We start from the raw sequence: 23,282 nt of genomic DNA, 5'->3' as shown, positions 1-23,282 counted from the left end.
CAGGGGATGAGGGGCGGGAAGTTGAAAAGTATGATCTCAGTGAGATGAGCAAGTGCAAAATTGGGAAGTCAGATGGCATTCTGTCGGCGGGGGGTGCACAGAAAGTCTTCCATGGGCAAAACGGCAGGGTTTTTGCTTGGTCATGAACAAGCCTTTTGACTCTGGGAGAGAGAGAGAGAGGAGAGAGAGAGAGAGAGGAGAGAGGAGAGAGGAGAGAGGGGAGAGGAGAGGAGAGGAGAGGAGAGAAGAGGAGAGGAGAGAGATCCTGAACTCCCACATAGAGTAATAAGAAGATTGAACAAGATAATACTTGGAAAGTGTAAAGCACAAGACAAATGTAATTTGTCGTTGAAACTAATGGTGAGCTGCTTTCAAAATGGGGAGGTTATACATTTGAAAGATGGAGTAAGCCGTTCGTATAAAAATTGGCACTGATTATGATAGGCCTCGAAACAATGATCCTTAGCCAAGTGAATATTCTATGCCATTACCAAGTAGAGTTTTGAAATATCTTAGTGAGCACCCATTGATTTTCCTTTTCCCTTTGTTTTGGGTTATGTATTAGAACAGGATCCAGGAGCGAAGGTTACAGATAGAACTTCTTTGTCAAGATTTTGGTCTATATACCTGAGAACCAACACATTTTAAAGCTGTTCAGGTGAATCTGCTAAGCAACTAGACTTGAGAACCCCTGAAAACTGGTCACTATCGTGCAGTGCCTGAGACTGGCACACAGACGTTGTTAGCAGGGAATCTGAATCTTACATATATGACCAGTTGATAATCCAGCTCTCCATCAAAGAGTGAACAATTAACAACAGAGATGGCTTATTGAAAAATAATAGCCACATTCAGACAAGGGCCTTCCTGAATTTGTAAGAGAGAGGAATTATTAGTGGAAGTAAAGGCTTGAAGGAAGACATGAATGACTTTGACCAGTGTGAAGATTGCTCTGTTTTCTGCTCTTAGGTAGCAGAGACACTGTCCGCTTTCTGCATTCATAACCCAAATTAAAACAGCCCTTTCTGACTCACAGCAACCCCATCTGTCCTTCCTGCCCTCCCCAGGAGTTCTCTTGGTGTAACCTCAGTGAAGTAGATTGCCAGGCTTTTCATCCAAGGCACCTTGGCGTGGATTCAGTTACACATCCGAAGTAAATATAAAAATTAGCGGAGGGTGGGTTGGAAAGGGGGAACCTATTACAAGGATCTACATGTGACCTCCTCCCTGGGGGACGGATAACAGAAAAGTGGGTGAAGGGAGACGCCGGACAGGGCAAGATATGACAGAATAATAATTTATAAATTATTAAGAGTTCATGAGGGAGGGGGAAGTGGGGAGGAAGGAGAAAAAATGAGGACCTGATGCCAGGGGCTTAGGTGGAGAGCAAATGTTTTGAGGATGCGGGCAATATTGATGTATGTATGGATTATACTAAGAGTTGTATGAACCCCTAATAAAATTAATAAAAAAAGAGAAAAACTAGCCCAGGCATTAATATTTCTGCAGAACAACTGGAAAAGTCTTGGGACAATAGACAAAAAGTTGATGGATTTCTGCTTAGACTCAGGAGTTCCTTCCCCACCTCAGTGTGAGAATTAGTACTTGGAAGTTTAACTGCCAACGTCGTAATCACTATTGCTAGCTAAGCAGAGGTGGAAAGCAAAATTAACCAGCTGAGTTTTGCTTTCTTGGTTTCTGTTTACAAATTTGCAGCCGCATGTGAAGATGTTTTATTTAAAAAAACAGTTTCATTGGCATATAATTCAGATAGCACACCATTCAGTAGTTCAAACATGTTGAAAAGAGTTGTACAACCATCACCACAATCCTTTTTAGAATGTTTTCTTCATTCTTATCCACATCAGCATTAGCTCCCCATTTGCTCCCAACCTCCCCTGCCTGCTGTGTTATGGTCTCTGTTGACTTACCTATTCCAGATTTCATATACAGAAAAAAATTTCAAATAAATAAAAAAACTAACAACAGTAACAGTAAAAAAAGAGGAAAACCTTAATTAAAAAGAAAGTAGACACTAGAAAAAGTAGAAAAAATTAGAAAAAAATTAAAAAGCATCAATTGGAGCTCAAATGATGGTGTTAACTTTCAACGTAAAGACATCGGCAATCATGCACTTTCCAGTGCATTCCGCAGGGTAGCATGGCTGTTCCCATCCCTGGCCTGTGGTCAGAGAGGATTCACCAGCTTAAGCCATGCGTATTTCCCCATCACTATTTATTTATTAAATACTTTAATTGGGGGCTCTTACAGCACTCATCGCAATCCATACATTCATCCATCATGTCAAGCACGTTTGTAAATATGTTGCCATCATCATTTTTAGCATTTTATTAGGAGCTCTTACATATATCATTACAATCTATAGTTCCATTAGATCAAGCATAATTGTACAATTCCATTTTCATACATTTTCAATCCATTTTCTTTCCTCTTGAACCATTTGATGTCTGCTCCCCTTTCTCCCCTCCCCCACTCTACCACCCCCATAGACTGTTAATTATATTATTTGTATTTATGTATGGACATATATCTCTATATCTTACACCATCCAAAGAATAATTGTTTTTTTTAAACATTTTATTAGGGGCTCATACAACTCTTATCACAATCCATACATACATCAATTGTGTAAAGCACATCTGTACATTCATTGCCCTCATCATTTTCTTTCTACCTGAACCCTTGATATCAGCTCCTCATTTTTCCCCTTCCTCTCCACCCTTCCTCAAAACTCTTGATAACTTATAAATCATGGTTTTCATCTCTCACATCATCTTAAGATGTTTTCTTGGCTGGAGGGTGAGACTCCTTCTTCCATAGGTGTCTGACTACCAGAGGGTGTAGTGGTGAGAGGCATTTAGGAGCAATATCTGTTTTTTTCTGCTCGATCTGTTCCTCTAACCTGGGATGACTAAACAGCTTTCTGTCTAAACCTTCAGGCCCTCGAATCCTACTGTGCTTCAACTTAACTCCAACTCTATGGGGTATTAAAAATAGTTTTTCTCTTTCTTTCCCAAGGGTTACATGTTCAGTGTAGAACACTGACAAATACATAGAGGAGAAAATAAGGTTTATGCTCAGGCCTGCTTCAGATATGTGCACTCCCTGTCAGTGACTCCAAAGGAAGCAATGTTCTGACCCCTCTCGTCCGTGGTTTTGCCTGGACTTGACCTTCGTATAGAATGAATCATCCCGGATGCACTTGGTTGTGTTAGGCTTCTTTTGTCCAACGTTGAGTGTAAGGCACCTCTTGTATGTCTCGGCAGCAAGCTCTTTGCTCTGTGTAGCATCCCATGGTGTGAACACACTACATTGTTCCATTGTCTGGACGTATGATAGCTGCTATAATTTATTTGTTCATTCTTACCTAATTTTGCAGATATGAAATCAGAGTGCACAGAGAATTGTGCTCCATAGGCTTTTCAGTATCTGATGATTGGGAAATAATTAACCAGGCTTTCTTCCGAAGCTCTCCAATTGTTCATGTTGTGGCCAAGCATATTAACCATGTATCACCCAAAGCCTCTGACTTATGTTGATTTAACACTCAATTTGGGCCATTTTTCCTCAAGATTCCGCATACCATTCCATGTTAAAAAATACTATTGATAAATATTCATTAGATAAAATGATTATTATTTTATACACACCTTGATAATTGGGCATTTGCATTGTTTCCACTTATTTGCTCTTCGGGCCACATTTTCATCTGAGACGGTTTGGTTGAAACACATTCCTAGAGGTAGAATTGATGATGCGTGCAAGGGTCTGTGTGGTGAGGCTTCTCTTCAATACCGAGCCACCGGAACACCCGTTTTCAAGCTTCTCTGAAAGTCCTGGGAGCCCGGCAGGGCATCGCGTTTTGTCGACTTGACTCCGATGAGCGACATGATTGGTGGGTCCGCAGAGTGAAGCTGTCCCTGGTAAAAGATGATTAAGAGTATGAAGGCAGTAGCAGCTGAGCTTTGAACCAGGTGCAGGGCGTCTTTGAGCGTGGGGTCCGCTGAGTGGCGTAGATTGCACATCGGCGGAGCTGGCACGTCAGGGCTTGCATGCACCGGTGTGCCTGGTAGCCCAAGCTAAGCTCCCACACAAGGGACGCTCTTGCACGGTTCGTAGCATTGCCTCCCACGCTTGCACCGGGTAGGCCCCTTTCCAAGTAATGTCTTGATGGGGAGACACATGGAATTGGAGGTTAATTTTGGGTTTGGGTACTGGTCTTATCCTTTCTTGATTCTGTGACCTTATGAAACTTTACTTCTCTGGACCTGAGAGTTGTTTTGTTTTTCAATCCATAAACGGAGATATGAATTGTATTATGCACTTTGTAAGATTTTGGTGATAATGGAAATGTATGCTACATGAAAGAGTCAGCAGAATGCCCTCCCACAAGAGGTAATTTAAACATGTTAGCTATTATTATTGGTTATGAATTATTAAGTGTTATATTTTAGGACAAACATCTGTCTTGGAAGAACTACAGGCAGGATGGTCCCTAGAGGCAGGGATGGCGAGACTTCGTCTCACGTGGTGTGGAAGAGAGATCAGTTGTCGGGAGAGATCAGTTCCTGGAGAAGGACATCTTTTTTGGTAGAGGGGCAGTGAAAACTTGGAAGGTCCTCAAGGATGGGTTCAGACCCATCAATGGGTTCAGCTGCATCAATGGGTTCAGACATCGGAACAATTGGGAGTTTGGAACAGCACTGGGAAGTGTTTTGTTCTGTTGTGCATAGGGATTGCTATGGGTCGGAACCAACTGATGGCACCAAACAACGACAGCGACGTTTTAGGGGACTGTGCCATCTTGCCCTAAAGTAAACCCCCCCTCTAGGCTGCCAGGGAAGAAGAGAGCAGCCCTGTGGGCAAAGGGCCCATCGATGGCATCTAGAGCGCCACTCTGAAACGGTCCCCGGCCTGCAGCAGAGTTAGGCTCCGGCAGGGCCTGCCTGACCCGCAGACTCCCCTTTCCTTTGCAGGGACCCCCTGACCTCCGTGTGGTGATGGGAGAGGGCAGAACCACCATGGTTGGAACCGAGACGTCGTCTCAGCAGGAATATCTGCGGGTCTTTCCATTTTACTCCCAAAGACCCTGTAATTAAATCCGCATCATGAAAACAGTTCGGCAAGCTTTGCCATACCGCACCAGTCAGTAATTCAGGCACACGATCTCATTAAGGGCCTTTGCTCTCCTGGAAACTGCCGTTTCGAGCATTCCGCACTGCTGGCTGTGCCCTCGGGGGATTAATTTCTAATCTATAATTCCCCTGAGCTCTTTATTTTCCCAAATCCGGAGGAAGACAAATCTTTAAGTGACCCCGAAGTAGGGAAGTGAGTACAACTGCCATTCACTTTCTCAAAGCCTTTCCTGGACTTGAGCTGTTTTCGCGGGCGGGTCTCCACTGTGTGCTGAACCGCGGTGAGTCTGTCCGTGGATGGCCTGGTAGATATGGTGCAGACGCAGGCAGTGAGCTCTCCTCTCAGCGGAATTTTCCACTCTGTGACTTATCCCTCAACCAGGTGAAGGCCGCCCCCTACTGACTATATCAGGTAAAACCAGTGGGATAGTTTAATTTCCGTTACAAAAGTACAGAGGCTATATTATACATTTCCCTCCTCCGTTGGCTTCTCTGCTTGCTTCTTCCGGCCTTTTCCCCTCTGGGCATTGCGGTCGGAATTGAACAGGCACCAAGGCGGGGTAGAGAATACGGCTACATAGAAGAATGTTTGTCATTATCTAGTAAAGTCGAAAGCCTGTAGTCCAAAGACCCAACCACTAGAGACTCTAGAGCAGCGTTCGCAACCTGTGGGTCGTGACCCCTTTGAGTGGCCAAACGACCCGTTCACAGGCGTCTCCCAATGCATAACAGTGGCAAAATGACAGGAAGTAGCAACGAAAATAATTTTATGATTGGGGTCGCCACAACATGAAGAACTGTGTTAAGGGGTCGCAGACTCAGGAAGGTTGAGAACCACTGCTCTGGAGACATCCGTGAGCATACACATTTGGGTGCATTAATAAATGCTTTTCTAGATGTATTGCTTATGATAGTCCTGAACTAGGTCCACTCTCACTGCCATCTTCAGATGAGTAAGTAAATCATTGGAGCTCCTTTCTGAGACAATTACATTCAGAAAGAAAAACTAGCACCCGCACGCACCGATGTGAGAACACAGCTCGCACACATAACCTTGAGTGTGTGGGCTTTACTGTCTGCGATTTACTCCGCAGGAGGGCTGAGCAGGCAATACGGCCATCAGTGGGTGCCTGGGGAAGCTGGAGGGGAGGGAGTCCACAGGGAGACTCAGGGACCGCGAGGAGGCAGTTTAGGGAGAGAAACATGTTGTGCTAAACCAGGGAAGTGGCCATAGCACGAGAAAAAATGATGTGGCTCACTGAGGGGTTTTATTGGCAAAATCATAATCTGGTGACGGAGTGGATGTTGGATTGTTCAGAAAGGGGATTATAGAACATGCTTCTCGCATGTTTGGTTTTGTGGAGCAGGTGAGTGGTTGTGCAGGTGAACGTCCATGACCGAGGTGCCCCCGACCCAAGCTGTGAGGTGTCTCATCACCTCCGGTGCCCAGGAAGGCTGGGCGGTGACACGGGGAGGACTGAAGAAGAATTGGATCATTTACATTGTGGCAGTGGTGAAGAGGCTCGAATGGATCACGCACTGCCCGAAGCGAGCCTACCTCGGTTTTGGAGAACGTGCACCTGCAGCTAAGGTGCTTCTGAGAAGCAAGGGTGGCGAGACTTCATTTTGCTTACTTTGGACGTGACCTCAGGGGGGACCAGTGGCTGACTTCAGGCGGGATCCATAGCGAGTCGGTGAGAAACAGGGGGACCCTCAGTGAGATTGATTGGCCCCTCAGATGCCACAGTGGGCTCGGCCATGTGAGGGAGATGCAGGGCTGGGCAGCAGTTTGTTTGTTGCACGTAGGTAGCGCCGCTGGGTAGAGCCAGCTCATTGGCACCTAACCACGCAATAACAACGGAAGGAGAGCTGGGTGGTTGGAGCGGTAGATAGTGAGTCTGCAGGATGTAAATGACTGGACAACTGAGCTTCTTTAAACAGTTTCTTCCTTTTTAAAATTTTGGCTTCAACAAATAAATGAACTCTTACAGTTGTAGAGGCTAGAATTCTTGATTCAGAGTACTAGTTCTAAGGAAAGGTTTTAAAAAAAATCATTTTATTAGGGGCTCATTCAACTCTTATCACAATCCATAAATACATCAATTGTGTAAAGCACATTTTTATACATACATTGTCCTCATCATTCTCAAAACATTTGCTCTCCACTTAAGCCCCTGGCTTCAGCTCCTCATTTTTTCCCTCCCTCCTCTCTTCCCCCTCCCTCATGAACCCTTGATAATTTGTTATTATTTTGTTATAACTTACCCTGTCCACTGTCTCCCTTACCCACTTTTCTGTTGCCCGTCCCCTAGGGAGGAGGTTACATGTAGATCCTTGTAATCGGTTCCCCCTTACCACCCTACCCTCCCTCTACCCTCCCAGTATTGCCACTCTCCCTACTGGTTCTGAAGGGATCATCCGCCCTGGATTCCCTGTGTTTTCTAAAGAAAGGCTGTATCTCATGTGTTGTCTCGGGGAAAGCTTCTCCCTTCAGGACCTGGAATTCCCTGTAGATCTCCCTGTCTTAGCACGACTGACTCTTCCCCTGGAGCTGGGCGCTTCCCATTGCAGGACCCGAACGGCACAACCCCATCTTGGATGTACGTTCTTGGTGGAAGCAGTTCTCTTTCCACTTCGTTCCTTTTATCATAGTGCTTTCCTGTGAAGAAGAGAAAAATTCATGTTAAGAGAGTCACAACCTTAGAAGATCATAGTGTGTGATACTAACACCACAGCCACACTCGTTACTGCGCAAATGGTACTATGCTTGATTCTTCCTATACAGTTGAATAAATGTTAGCCGTAGAGGATCGCTACCATACAGCTTCCTGAAGAGGACTTGTGACCTTGTGTTTGTAACATCGTACATGTGATGCAGTTCTCCCTGGAGGCTCAGCAAAGATCAAAGGCAGATGTTGATAAGCGTGAACCATCTTTTAATCTCTAGTGAAATGCTGAACACTTCCAGCTTGAGGCAGAGAGGAAGTCTTAGGACCGGAGTACAGACAAAGGAGGTTACCTACGATGGCAGAAAGAATGCCACGCGGTGATTTAATGAGGTTTTGAATGAAGGGTAAGCTGGAAGTTAGCATACCACTTTACTGAAAATGGTCCTGGTAACTTTGTCTTACCTTCTTGGACATGTTGTCAGGAGAGACCCGTCCCTGAAGAAGGACACCGTGCTTGGCAAGGCAGAGGGGCAGTGGAAAAGAGGAAGTTCCTCAAAGAGATGGACTGACACAATGGTCACATCAATGGGCTCAAGCAAGGAAGGATTGGGAGGATGCTGCTAGACCAGGCAATGTTTTGTTCAGTTGTGCCTAGAGTCGCTAGGGGCCGGAGCCAATCAGTGGAACCTTTCAGCAGCAACAGCAGCAGCAACAAAACCTTTAAAATATTAACTTCGTTTTGAAATAAAAATGGTATTCAGGGTCTTATTTTTTGATGCCAGTTTAAGGAATACATCTGTATCATAGAAAATGTGTAACCCCTGCAAAGGAGCACAAATAGCCACCACCTAGAATGTGAGGGCCCTGATTGCGTTTGCATTTCAACTGCGCTCTTTCCCGTTTCCACTCCTCCCATGCTCTTCCCCTCCTTTAAATCAACAGCTGCGGTGGAACCGCATTGCTCTGTGACCTGCTGGGTTTTGCACAGGGACTGAGCTGGAGCTTCACCTAGCATGAGGGATTTACACAGGGCTCTCTACTCCCATCAAGAGCCACAGTCTCCGAAACCCACAGGAAAGTTCGACCCTATCCCACAGGGCTGCTATGAGTCGGCATCGACTCCATGACAACGAGTTTGGTTTTGGAGTGCGGAGTAGTAAGAGGAAAATGCTTTCTCAAATGAGTTATTGGGGGAGGGCGGAACATTTTCTTCTCTGGCAATCTTTAAATATAATAGGATAAATTCTCATCTTTCTGATGGCAAGGCTGGAACCCCGCTTTACTGCCTTGTTATTCTCTGATGTGTGGGCAAACCCAGAGAGGGCTTTTTGAGCACGTCCATCTCCCTAAAGGGGCAGAGAGATATATCTGTTAGACTCTGATGTAAGAGAGACATTTATTAATCCCTTACCTACATTTGTCTTGAGCGCCGGAGAGTGCATCTCTCTCAAGAGTGTGAGATTGTTCAACTTTTCATTTCTAAATACTAAAATCACTGTAAAATTCTACTCTTACTAATCCGGAATAAAGACGGGAAGATTAGTGTCACTTGGATATCGTTTTACATGAGCAAGTCATAATAAATAGGCTCAAATCTGAGAGGGGGAGTTTCTTTGTCTAGACTGAAGGTATTTACAGCTAGCATAACTGTGTGTGTGTGTGTGCACGTGTGTGTGCGTGCGTGTGCATGCGTGAGGGGAAAAGTGATGGAGGGAGAGGGAAAGTGATGGAGGGAGAGGGAAAGTGATGGAGGGAGAGGGAAAGTGATGGAGGGAGAGGGAAAGTGATGGAGGGAGAGGGAAAGTGATGGAGGGAGAGGGAAAGTGATGGAGGGAGAGGGAAAGTGATGGAGGGAGAGGGAAAGTGATGGAGGGAGAGGGAAAGGGAAGGAGGGAGAGGGAAAGGGAAGTAGCAGAGGAAGAGGAGAAGGAAAGAGGCAGGGGAGAGAGATGCATTCTGAAGCTTTCCTGTGTTGTGTGCTTGATCTCCATACATAGAGGTTCCTGCCATTACTGGGAAGAGTTAAGGAAGAGCTTCTGATAACCATTTGGGCCAAAGTAATAGCTTGTTGGATCTAGGATTTTCTCCAAATATCTGTCTTGGTGCATGTGCTTGTGGAGCCGCATGCACATGTGCATATGCACACATGAGATGGGGTACCCATACTCTTCCGAATAGAGAGAAAATAGTAGGGAAAGGTTTTCTTTGTTGAATATTTTCGATTGCAAAAGAAATTGGTTTTTAATGATTTAGTTCACTTTCATTAATTCAACAAATGTTTGTGGAACTCATAGCATGTGGACGTTATGTTGAAAATGGAGGGTAAGGCGTTGTCTATAGGGGTTGTCTAAAGGTTGAAGGATTGGCCGTGTAGTCCTTGTGAATGTGAGCAGTGAACTTTACATGTTTCATGGTGATCTCAGAGCAGTTGGCTTCACGATAGGCTCTAAACGCTTCAGCCTGAGAAGACGTTTGTGATTGTTCTCCATTTTCCCAGTCAGCATCATTTGACATCTCTGCTCATCTTATGTTCTAGTCATTCCTGTGGGAAACACTTACGAACCCCCTAACTAGGAACCAAACTCACTGTTATTGAGGAGATTCTGCCTCATCGAGACCATATAGGACAAGGTAGAACTGCCCTTGTGTGTCTGAGAATGTCACTCCGGATAGGAATAGTAAGCCTCGTCTTTCTTCCGTGGAGCAGCTGGCAACTCGAACTGCTGACCTTGTGGCTTGAAGCCCAATACGCAGTCACTGCACCACCAGGGCTCCTTCTTATGATGAGCAGGCATTTTTTCCCAAATAATGTGCACCTCATCAAACATGCCTTGTTTCTTCATGCCTCCCTACTGGGCTCTTGTGTCTACTGGTGGGACACAGAATCTTGCCTTCTTTGCAGATGTGACATCTTCCATGTGTCTGCCTGTCCCTCTAGTCAACTAGCCATTGGAGGATGGAGCTCACCTTCTTCAGTGTGGTATACCAGTCCCCAGCACAGTGGTTCTACAACTTCCTGCCCTCTGCTTTCAGTATCTGCCCGAATCAAGGAACATTTGGTGAATAAACTAACAAATCAGTATTAAATTTCATTTGCAATCAAAACTATTCAACCAAGACAATATTTTTCTTACCATTTTCTGTACCCTGTCTCCAGTATATGTATTTGTGTGTTGAATAAAGGTATGAACAAGGCAAATCTTACGTGTAATCCAACCTTCTGCTTTTACGAAATAAGTAAATTAGTATTGGTAGAACTATGAAATAGGGCCGCAATACATCAGTCTAATCTGCCTCACCTTCTCCCACCAATCAGGGATTTAAAGAATTCCAGGCTTTTAGCTTCTATTCCCGCTCCCTGTCTGTCTGTTTGCCCCTCTCTCTTTAGTCAAAGTAGCTAACAGCTTTTACTCTTGTTTTGTTTTTTTTAATTGTTGTTCACATATATACATATCTGTATGAGGGAACTTCACAATTTGATGGAAAAAATCCATTATCTTTCAATTTTGTGCAATATAAAAATGAAATGGAAAGATAATGGATTTAATTCAATGAACGTTTTGAGGCTCCCATATGTGTGTGAATGTGTGTATAACACATTTGCCAATTTAACGCTTTTCATGTGTACAATTGAGGGCCATGAATTACATTTAATCATATTGTGCAGCCGTCTCCACTATCCATGACCAGGTTTCCATCAAGGTGCTGGTGTCTAATGAATGCTCATTAGAGGTTCGGAACTGTTCAAAGTACTTTACGTATACTCACTTACTTCTCACGATCATTGTACAAAGCTGATCCTATGATTATTCCTACTTTGTATGTTAGGAAACAGGTACGGTCTCATTCCTTTCTGCAAGGTCGTCCAGCTGATAATTGTCTCAGACTTACTTTCAAAAAGACAGTATCTTTGCAATATGAAAAGAGTACTCTTTAATTTGAATAAGTCTTGGCTTATTTTGTAAACCCAAACCAAACCAAACCAAAACGACAAAGCAAAACAAAAAAACAAGCCCCGAAACCAACTAATTGCCACAACTGATTATATTATTGATGGGAAATCTTTCTTTATAGTAAAACCTTTTATTGTAATAGACATTTATTTAATTATGATGGAACATTATTTTGTGATAGTTACTTTGCTGGAAATATCTGTGGTGTACATTTAAAAACAGATTGATATTAAAGATACGTTTTGTCTGTTCTTTCTACTTATATTATTCTTTTTTATTTTGTAGGACAGAATTCATTCAAAGAGGCAGAATTTCAATCACTGGGGCTGGATTTCTCAACTGCATTTTAGAAACCTTTGCCAGTGCATTTTTAAAACAGGGAGCTCAGAAGGTAAGCCCATTTCTGTTTTGAACCAATATTGACTTTAAGGAATGTTGAAAATTCCAGTAGGATTGATTAAGCGTCAACAGACATAATGGGGGAAAATACAATTAGTAAACAAATATATGCAAAGCAGTTGACCTCACTGATTATTGCACAATACAAATCAAAGTAAAACTAAAGCACTATTTAGGCCCATAAAAATATATACTAGAGAAGATTATGTGATTATATGGCCTAATTAAGAGAAATAATCAGAATGAATAATCAAATTCCAATATATGGAATTTGATGACAAATCAAACCATAAAACCCCAAACTCACTGATAAGTGTTTAATATAAAAGATAAACAAAACAAAACCCAGACTCACGGTCATAGAGCCGATGCTGACTGATACCAGCCCCCATACACCCGTGGGTTTCCAAGACGAATTGTTTATGGGAGTAGAAAGCCCAGTTTTTCTCCCACAGAGCTGTTGGTGGTTCCAAACCACTGACCATTGGGTTAGACAGCCCCATGTGTAACCACCACGCCACGAGGGCTAGTAGTGAGTATTTATTCAGTGCTTCTCATGTCCTCCTCACCGTGTGAAGAACTTTTTCTTTAAATCTCTTTTAATCCTCATAAATCTCAATAAATCTGTTGTTGTCCTGATATAGATGGGGAAGATTGAGAAAGGTTAATTAATTTTGTCAAGTTGACAAAAGCCAGTTATTGGCAGAGCCAGTGCTTAAGCGCGGTTCTATCCAACTGCAGAGCCTGTGCTTTTAGGCTCTGTTCCATGATGCTTGTAAATACCAAAAACAAACTGTATATGGCCCGTCTCTGGGAGAAGGACATCATGACTGGTAGAGGGTCAGTGCTTTGCCATATACACTGGCACGGATAAGAGCTCTCAGCACATGGGATCCAGGTCAGATACTGGAACGGGAATGGGAATAGCAATACCAGGAGGGTACAGGGAAGGTGGGAGCTGGAGGGGAGGAAGGGAGAACTGATTGCAATGATCGATGCATAACAGCCCCCCCTCACCCGAGTGGGGGATGAACAACAGAAACCCTGGAGGGAAAGGAGACAGAGGTCAGAGTAAGATATGAAAACAACAATAATCTATATATCAAGGAGTCACAAGGGTGGGGGGAGGGATAAAAGAAGGAGCTGATAACAGGGCTCAAATAGAAAGTAAATGTTTAGAAAATGATGATGGCAACATATGTACAAAGATGCTTGATACAATTGATGCATGGAATGTTATAAGAGCTGCAAGAGCCCCCAATAAAATGATTTTTAAAAAGGCCCAAGGCGGACTGCCAGTAAAAAATGGCAGCCCAGACAGATGCATTACAGAAATGGTATACAACAAAAAATGGGAGGCTAGCGATACAGAGAAAACCCTGGAGCCTTGCCCCACTGAAACGGGAGAAGAAAGCTGGAAACCTGCACCTACCAACTCAGGGAGCCATGTCACTTCCAGTTCTTCACCCGCACTCGTATGTACCGTCATGCTCGTGTGTAAGCCGAGTTTTCAGCACATTTTTATGCTGAAAAGCCCCCCTCGGCTTGTACTCGAGTGAGGGTCCCCACTTACCTGTTGTCTGGCGCAGTGCGGGTGCTGTCCAGTCTCTCCCGCTCATCTGCGGGCGCCTGCAGTCTCTGTGGGTGGGCTCATGACTGCTGATAGCACGCTCTTCTTTTCTCCCGTGTTGTCCAGACTGTACTGGGCAAGGACCTGCCCGCTTCTGTGCGCTGGCACCTGGGGCGCACCGCATCCTTGTCAGATGACTGTCGCATGCTGCCGCTCTTCTCCAGGGCTGTGACCAGTGACACAGCCTTTACAGTCTTACCCGTGCTGGGTCGCACCCCCTTGCTTCATCCAAGCATTGCTGAATACAAGTACTGGTATATCTCTGGTCTTGGATATATAGTATGTTTATTTATAGTACTTAGCTATATTTTATGTTTTATTTTCTTATTAACCCCTACCTGGACGCAGTGTTGACTGTGCTTGCATAGAGCTGCCTATGTGAGGGCCCACAATATACACACTGCATTGTGTGTGCACTGTTACTGCATGTGCTGCGTTAGCACTTCCCAGACATATGCGGCAATGCTGGGGGTGCAGCAGCCCAAAGCAGCTGCTCTTTGCAAACAGTCATGTGATCACATTCTGGACCATCATTAGCCTGCGTTAGGCCTCAAATGATACTCGCTGTGTTGTGTACCTGTGGTGAGGCAGCATGTGTAGTACTGCAGTGCAGGCAGTAACAGTGTGTAGTTATTGTTGATACCATATTGTTTTTGTTGACCCTCTTTTCCATTTACAGAGTAGTTTACTGCTTTTCTTTGAAATAAATGTTCAAAAACATTGAACCTGCTGATGCCTCAATTCAAGTAATCTTATTGATATCTATTTTTATTTTGAAATTTACCAGTAGTTGCTGCATTTCCCACCCTTGGTTTATACTCGAGTTAATAAGTTTTCCAAGTTATTGTGGTAAAATTAGGTGCCTTGGCTTATATTCAGGTTGGTTGATACTCGAGTATATACGGTAAATGTTTTAGCAACTATATTTATTTATTTAGTGAAACATAATAAAGGAGTAGATTTATTAGAGCTACTCCACAACTGAGAGTGATTTCAGGGCTACAGACTTTTAAACCATCACTATTATCACTATTTATTTGACAATTAAATGATTTAATAATTATTTTACAATATATGATTTCATGTAAACATGCTAACCCATTTGCTTTTTTGTATAAATCATACTTTTCTTTAGAAGTCTGTCCCCTAAATATCTCAGAAACACTCATTAATGACAAGTAAGCACAATTAGAAGCTCCCAGGATCCACGGACAAACAAAGGCAGCATACATTGTTTTTCAGAAATAAAGCTCAAGAGAAAATAAAAACAAACACAGTAGAGGCTCAGTGAAAATAGGAAGACTCTCAGTAAAGTGAATTTACATAGATTGCAAGAGTGGACTCAAAAATAAGAATTGTGGGGAGGTGAAGTAGTGCACAGTGTTTCCTTCTATTCAGTGCAGGGTCATTCCGAGTCAGCACCAGCTTGATGGTGCCCAGCATGAAAACAGTATGACTATCATGGTGCCATCACAAAAAGATGCAGACACACACACGCCATACACACACACACACCATACACACACACACGCCACACACACACACGTCATACACACACCATACACACACACACCATACACACACACACCATACACACACACACGCCATACACACACACGCCATACACACACACACACCATACACACACACCACACACCATACACACACCATACACACACACGCCATACACACACACGCACACACGCCATACACACACACACGCCATACACACACCATACACACACACACGCCATACACACACACGCCATACACATACACCATACACACACACGCCATACACACACACACGCCATACACACACACACCATACACACACACACACCATACACACACACACCATACACACACACACGCCATACACACACACCATACACACACACACCATACACACACACACCATACACACACACACCATACACACACACCATACACACACCACACACACACCATACACACACACACCATACACACACACACCATACACACACACACCATACACACACACACACCATACACACACCATACACACACACACACCATACACACACACACCATACACACACACACCATACACACACACACCATACACACACACACACACACCATACACACACCATACACACACACCATACACACACCACACACACACCACACACACACACACACACACCATACACACACACCATACACACACACACACCATACACACACCATACACACACACACACCATACACACCATACACACCACACACACACACACCATACACACACACACCATATACACACACACCATACACACACACACACCATACACACACCATACACACACACACTATACACACACACACACTCACACACACACACCATACACACACAACATACACACACACACACCATACACAGACACCATACACACACACACACACACACCATACACACACACCATACACAGAGGAAAAGCTAACAGTGACTATTTTTTAGTAATAAGGATACTGTTACATGATCCCATCTCTTTTCTTCACTTATTAAAATTTTCCATATGGTGCTTATGCTACTACTTTAATGAAGAGTGAAACCTTTAAGCCCCAGTCTTATTCTAAAGTTTGTTTTGAATTTATGATTACAGTGAGAGTTGTAATTACTCAAGAGGCCTCCAGCCAGGCACACCACCCAAGCTTCTCATTTGTTTCTCATTTTCCAGCCTCTTCCCGCTCCTCCCTCCTGTGAGCCCCTGCTCCCCTAGCCGGGCCACCCCAGCTCAGACATACCTCACACATGTTATTCGCAGAGTCTCTTGCCCACTATCAGCACACACAGCTCTCTGTTTCGTCTGCCCAAGGATTTCGGCCTCTTCCACGAACCCCCTCAGCTCTTCTGCCTCCACCCTCTTATCCTTCCAAACACCTGGAGACCCGGGCCGTCTGTTCTTGGGTATTGCCAAGTGCTCAGAGTCCTACTGTCCTGTGCCCCCAACTTTTGATAGAGATGTTCTGTTCCTAATCTAGTTCATCTATTTTTAGTGCTTTTTCATGTAAGGCTGTCTCAGGAGGAAAAGGGTTGAGTCAGTTTGAAAAACTTTGCTTTATGTCTTCATTTCTTACTTAAATTGTATCATGTTGTATGATGGAGCTTCAAAAAGTTTGTGGTAAATGAAATGGAAAGATAATGGAATTTTTCCATAAACTTTTAAAAGCCTCCCTTATACCATCATTCGGGTTTGGGTTAGATATGTCTTATTTTCATGCCTCATAGCATGATTTTCTACACTCTTTTGGGGTACACTGAATGCCTTCCACACCTTTTTGTGCCTAATACAGGTACTCAGAGTGCGATGAGTATCATTGATGACTACAATCACTTATTTCTAGGGTTTGTTCAGGATTTATGCACAAGCCATCTTGTTGCTGGATAACTATCCTGGTTGGGCTAAAGGATTGCTGTTGTGATTTCCAGGGATTCCTGGGCAACGTGCTCCATTGTTCTAGTTTTACAGATTTAGATGCAAGAATGACGTGCTAGTCTTAGACGCTTGGAGTGAACAATAAGTATCCAGTGTCCAGTAGACATCCTGCGCTGGCCCAGTTGAGGCGGCCCTGGAACACACGCAGCCTGGTCTGTGTGTGGAACTGCTTCTGTTTATACCCGGGTGGGGCTGATGTGGGGAGTTGTGCTTCCAGATGTCCGATATAACCTTCACTCACATTGTTGCAAGTTATTCTGTTCTTTTGCAATGTGTGCATTTGTAAAAAGCATAGGTGCTACAAAACAACACTAGTAAGGGTGGGAATAATGAGAACAATAATTTTGTTGCTATGTTCTTGATTGAGCTGATTTCTTATACGTCTTTTAGATCAGGATTGGTAAACGTTTCCGGTAAAGGACCAGATGTTAAGTAGTTCAGGCTTTGTGACACAAGAGGCAAATTGAGGCTGTTATACAGGAACTGACACACTGAGAACAGCAACGAATTTCTCTAAACACTTTATTGATAAAATTAACAATAAAATAATAGCAATGGAGTATAATTTCTTATAATATAGGTATGTGAATCAGAAGATTGACATTCTTTTTTTTTGTTCCGGGGTGTGGATATAGCATTTAACTGAATTGGGGGTAAAAAATCAGTGGTCTCTATAATCAAATTGTGTTCCTTTGTAAAAATCTTTCTTAGCTTAAGGGGATCCAAAACAAAAAATAGGTGATGGACTATGTTTGGCTTATTGGCTGTATTTTCTCATCCTTGCATTAGATATATAATTATTGTGTGTTTAACCCAAGCCAAGCCAATCTGACTTTTAGCCATATGTGTCAGGGTACATTTTGATCCGTGAGGTGCCTAAGGTGAACTTCATTGATCTTAGTCATATAATGAGAGATGGCTGGAGGTGGTGCCATGCACCAAGTAGATGCAGGGTCGCTTCCCTGGCTTCTCTTCTCTTCACAGCTATATGCTGGACATCTTCATTGTGTCAGGTCCTGTGTGGAGTGTGGGCTAAGTGAATTTACTCGTGGGACAAGCAAAAGTGGAGTCTCGACTCAGATCCTCTTCTTTGGTCAATAACTCTTATATCTTAGCACTTCCCTGTGGGACACTTGTCTACCTCATGATACTTCACAAACACTCCTGTGCATTAGATGATTTGATTGTGTTCTTAGCTTCCCTTGTGTTTCTTAGGGATGTAGGGGCTACAAGTAACGTAAACTACTTTAGGCCAGCTCATTGTAAGGGTGTTAGGCTAGTGGGACTGATGGCTGGAGAAAGGGCAAGGCTGGGAACTGGAAACTACCAGGAACTCAGGCAATAATCTCTGGTCAGCACTTCCCTGAGAGACTTAGCACCTGGTTCATTTCGTCCCTTTCTCTGCCATGTGACTTCCTCTGTTCCCCAGGCCATGTCATGGGATAGGGCCATCCATAGCTTCTCTGTGCTCTCTAAGGTGCTGGCCAGTAGAGAAGACTGCCTCCTTACTTCTTCAATTTTCAGGTTCTTTGGAAGGGATTCTTGTCGACCAAATATCACTTAAGCATGCCCAGGAGGGTGGAAGTCGGGGTGCATGAATGTGGCTCCTTATGAGCCATGACCATGTGTGTCAAGGCTGGGGTATTGGTTCTCAGAGAAGAGAGAGGTGGTATGGATGCCTGTTCTGAAAGGTTTCCAACCAGTCCCATGGGAGAGCTCCTGCTCTGTAAGGGCCGAGAGTGTTTTCTCACTCCGAAGCCCCATTCCCTCCCACCCGGAGTACTTGGAACAGTGCTCAGTACATCCAGGTGGAAATTAAGCGAAAGAACAGTGCACGTACACTGGGATACCTAGATGTTTTCTTAGGAATATTGTTCTAGAAATCAAGTGACTAAAACTTTAAAGGTGGAACCAAGGGATTCTTTTTTAATCCCAACTTATTTGTTACGCTCTTAAGCAGCGGTTCTCAACCTGTGGGTCGTGACCCCTTTGGGGGTCGAACAGCCCTTTCACAGGGGTCGCCCGATTCATAACAGTAGCAAAATTACAGTTATGAAGTAGCAACGAAAATAATTTTATGGTTGGGGGGGAGTCACCACAACATGAGGAACCGTGTTAAAGGGTCGCGGCATGAGGAAGGTTGAGAACCACTGCTCTAAAGTAAGACTAGTATACTTTTCCTGCTAGCTCTTGTCTTATCTGACTTTACTTTTCCTTTATAAAGAGGCTTAGATTAATTAGTTAGTGTTTCAACTTTTGGAGCCTCTCATGCTTAAGTGTCTTTTACCTTCTGTCCAAGTAGCTGTGGTTTCCGGGATCAGCTGGCTTCCTGGCGAACCTTCCTGGCTGAGCCTGCGTAAAATCGCCCGAGGCTGCCTCTGTGACAGCCTTTCAGCTGCCTTTATTGTCCCTTTAGAATGTCCCCCTCGAGGCTGTTTAGTGTAGAGAAGGTGGACTCTGATATCTATTTTCTTCCCCTCAGTAAAAGCAAAATGAGCTACTCGCAAAATTTCTGTCTTTGTGTTTTACACTAAAAGCTGACCCGAGACATGGACTCCAAGCTGCGGTCACCGGTGCTTCTGTGCCTTTGGGTTAGCCTGTGTGTGTGTGGTGGTTTCATGGCCTCTTCTCATCTGTTCACTGCCCAGCGTGGATTTGCAGTTCTGAGACTTTCCTGAACACAATGCTGACTCTTCACACGGTCTTTGGATTCCATTTGGCCTGGAAGTGTATGGGCCAAAGAATACGAATTTCCCCTTCCTTGTCAAATCAGCACGTCTGCCTTCAACAAGCTGCTCCGGACTGAGCCAGCCGACCTTTCTCTCCCTTTGCCTTTGGGACGTAGGATTCTTCTATCCTAAATTTATTTGCCCATAAAATTCGGGTTTTAATGCATTCCCACAGATAGAAGTGAAATCTGTATAAGAAACTATCAATAAATTGAAGAGCCAAACCCCCAAATCCACTGCCATCAGGTTGCTTCCACCTCAGAACAGCTCTCTAGATTTGCAAAGCTGTGCGCCTGTATGGGAGCAGACAGCCTCAGCTTTCTCCTGCAGAGTTGCTGGTGAGTTTGAACTGCTGACCTGTTGGCAGTCCATGCTTACCCAACAGCATGTCCAATTCTCTAAATTGGAGAACATAGGTCAAGTATATATAACATATATTAATATACTTATTTATCTGTACTTTATTGCACCTGTGTGATTTTAAAGAATTAAAACAAATGTGCTTATATGTTCCTTTATTGTACTTTATTTGGTTACATGTTTTGTTTTTTCCACCCTTTACACATGTTGATTTCAAACCGAGGTCACCTCCACAAACCCTTTTTGGGCATCAATTGTGTGCTGGATATTGGAGGGATTCAGGGGATCTAGGTAGGAACAGACGGCTGTACTTCTTCAGCCTTTCTTCCTGGATCTGCGTGTCAGGCCTGAAATAATGAAGCCCCTACCGTGGAGTCATTGAGGCCCCATAGAGACCCCATGGAACAGAGTAGAACTGCTCCGTGTCCTCCAAGGCTGTCCATCTGAATGCAATCAGAACTGCCCCATCTTTTCTCCTGCTAATTGGCTGTGGGTCCATATGGAGGGCCTTTTGGGTTTCAGCTCCTAGCACTTTATCCACGATGCCACCAGGGATTCTTGAAAGCATGCTAGGCTATCAATAAACATTTGCCAATGCCGAAAACTTATTGAACCCCACATGGAATTAATGATTTATGGCTCAGCATTATGATCAACGTTGAGAAAGATATTAAACTGACCATTAGTACTTGTGGTTGTTGTTAGGTGCCATCGAGTCAGATCCAACTCATAGCAACCGTGTCCACAACAGAGCGAAGCACTGCCCCTCCCGCACCATCCTCACCACGGTTCACTGTTCTTCTGTTGGAGCCCAGTGTTGCAGCCACTGTGTCACTCTGTCTCCTTGACAGTCTTCTTTGCCAAGCATGATGCCCTTCTCCAGGATACCATGTCCGGATAAACATGTCTAAGTACATGAAAGGACAGATTCTTCCCATCCTTGTTTCTCAGGAGCATTCTGGCTGTCTTTTCTCCAAGACAATGTTTTTACTTCTTGCAGCTTATTGTGTATTCAATATTCTTCATCAACACAAAAATTCAAATGCGTCAAATCTTCTTTGGTCTTCCTTATTAATTGTCCAGCTTTCACATGCATATGATGAAATTGAAAACAACATGACATGGGTCAGGCAAGCCTCTTTAGTCTTCATGGTGACGTCCTTGCTGTTCAGCACTTTATGAAGAGAGCTTGTGGAGGAGATTTGGCCAGGTTAACATGTCCTTTGATGGCTTGACTGCTTCTTTCGTGAGCATTCATTGTGGATCCGAGCAAAGTGAAATCCACGGCAATTTTAATCTTTTCTTCATTTATCATGATGTTACCGTTTGGTCCAGTTGTGAAAATTTTTGTTGCCATTTGGATCAGTTGTGAGAATTTTTATTTCTTTGTATTGAGTCGTATTCCGTATTCAGGCTTCAGTCAGCAAATGCTCCAAGTGCTCCTTGCACACAGAGTTGTGTCACCTACCCATCCAAAGTTATTCCTGGTGCTTCTTTGCATAGTCCAGCATCTTGGATTATTTATTTTCTCAGCACCCATCTTAAAAAAGTATGATGAAAAGACACAGCCTTGACACATACCTTTTTTTATTTTAAATCACTCAGTTTTCTCTTGTTCTGCGCCAGTGACTACATCTTGGTCTATGGACAGGTTCTTCATGGGCATAAGGAAGGGTTGTGAAATTCATTTTTTCTCATTTCCCCCCATAGTTTATGATCCACACCGCTGACTGTCATCGCATAGTCAATAGAGCATAAGTAAATATCTTCTTGGCATTCTCTGCATTGATTCCTGATCCATTTGACATCCACAGTGATATCCTTCATCCATTTCTTCTTCTGAACCATGTTTGGCTTTCGGACAGCTCCCCACTGACGTACCACTACAACCACTGCAGAATTATCCTCGGCAAATATTTACTTCCATGTAATATTAATGATATTGTTGGATAATTTCCACAGTCTACTGGGTAATCATGTTTTGGGGTGGACACAGATATAGATCTCTTCCATTTCGTTGGCCAGACAGCTGTTTGGGCTTTGCTTGACTAGAGTGCTTCCTCTTGACTAGAGTGCTTCCTCTTGACTAGAGTGCTTCCTCTTGACTAGAGTGCTTCCTCTTGACTAGAGTGCTTCCTCTTGACTAGAGCGCTTCCTCTTGACTAGAGCGCTTCCTCTTGACTAGAGCGCTTCCTCTTGACTAGAGCGCTTCCTCTTGACTAGAGCGCTTCCTCTTGACTAGAGCGCTTCCTCTTGACTAGAGCGCTTCCTCTTGACTAGAGCGCTTCCTCTTGACTAGAGCGCTTCCTCTTGACTAGAGCGCTTCCTCTTGACTAGAGCGCTTCCTCTTGACTAGAGCGCTTCCTCTTGACTAGAGCGCTTCCTCTTGACTAGAGCGCTTCCTCTTGACTAGAGCGCTTCCTCTTGACTAGAGCGCTTCCTCTTGACTAGAGCGCTTCCTCTTGACTAGAGCGCTTCCTCTTGACTAGAGCGCTTCCTCTTGACTAGAGCGCTTCCTCTTGACTAGAGCGCTTCCTCTTGACTAGAGCGCTTCCTCTTGACTAGAGCGCTTCCTCTTGACTAGAGCGCTTCCTCTTGACTAGAGCGCTTCCTCTTGACTAGAGCGCTTCCTCTTGACTAGAGCGCTTCCTCTTGACTAGAGCGCTTCCTCTTGACTAGCGCGCTTCCTCTTGACTAGCGCGCTTCCTCTTGACTAGCGCGCTTCCTCTTGACTAGCGCGCTTCCTCTTGACTAGCGCGCTTCCTCTTGACTAGCGCGCTTCCTCTTGACTAGCGCGCTTCCTCTTGACTAGCGCGCTTCCTCTTGACTAGCGCGCTTCCTCTTGACTAGAGCGCTTCCTCTTGACTAGAGCGCTTCCTCTTGACTAGAGCGCTTCCTCTTGAC

General features: G+C 44.1%; 1 protein-coding gene across 2 annotated transcripts in view; it reads left to right on the top strand.

Annotated features, from left to right (window-relative positions):
- Nucleotides 1-23,282, top strand: part of PRELID2 (PRELI domain containing 2) — a 98,502-nt gene that overhangs the window by 43,098 nt on the left and 32,122 nt on the right. For both annotated transcript variants that reach the window (XM_075541763.1, XM_075541764.1), the window contains one exon: nucleotides 12,064-12,169. In XM_075541763.1, coding sequence (XP_075397878.1) covers nucleotides 12,064-12,169 — 106 coding nt within the window. The remainder of the gene's footprint in view (nucleotides 1-12,063; nucleotides 12,170-23,282) is intronic.

The sequence above is a fragment of the Tenrec ecaudatus genome, chromosome 2 (assembly GCF_050624435.1).
Source record: "Tenrec ecaudatus isolate mTenEca1 chromosome 2, mTenEca1.hap1, whole genome shotgun sequence".
NCBI classification, from domain to species: Eukaryota; Metazoa; Chordata; class Mammalia; order Afrosoricida; family Tenrecidae; genus Tenrec; species Tenrec ecaudatus.
Note: the sequence above shows the minus strand (reverse complement) of the source record. Positions and strands in the feature narration are given on the sequence as shown.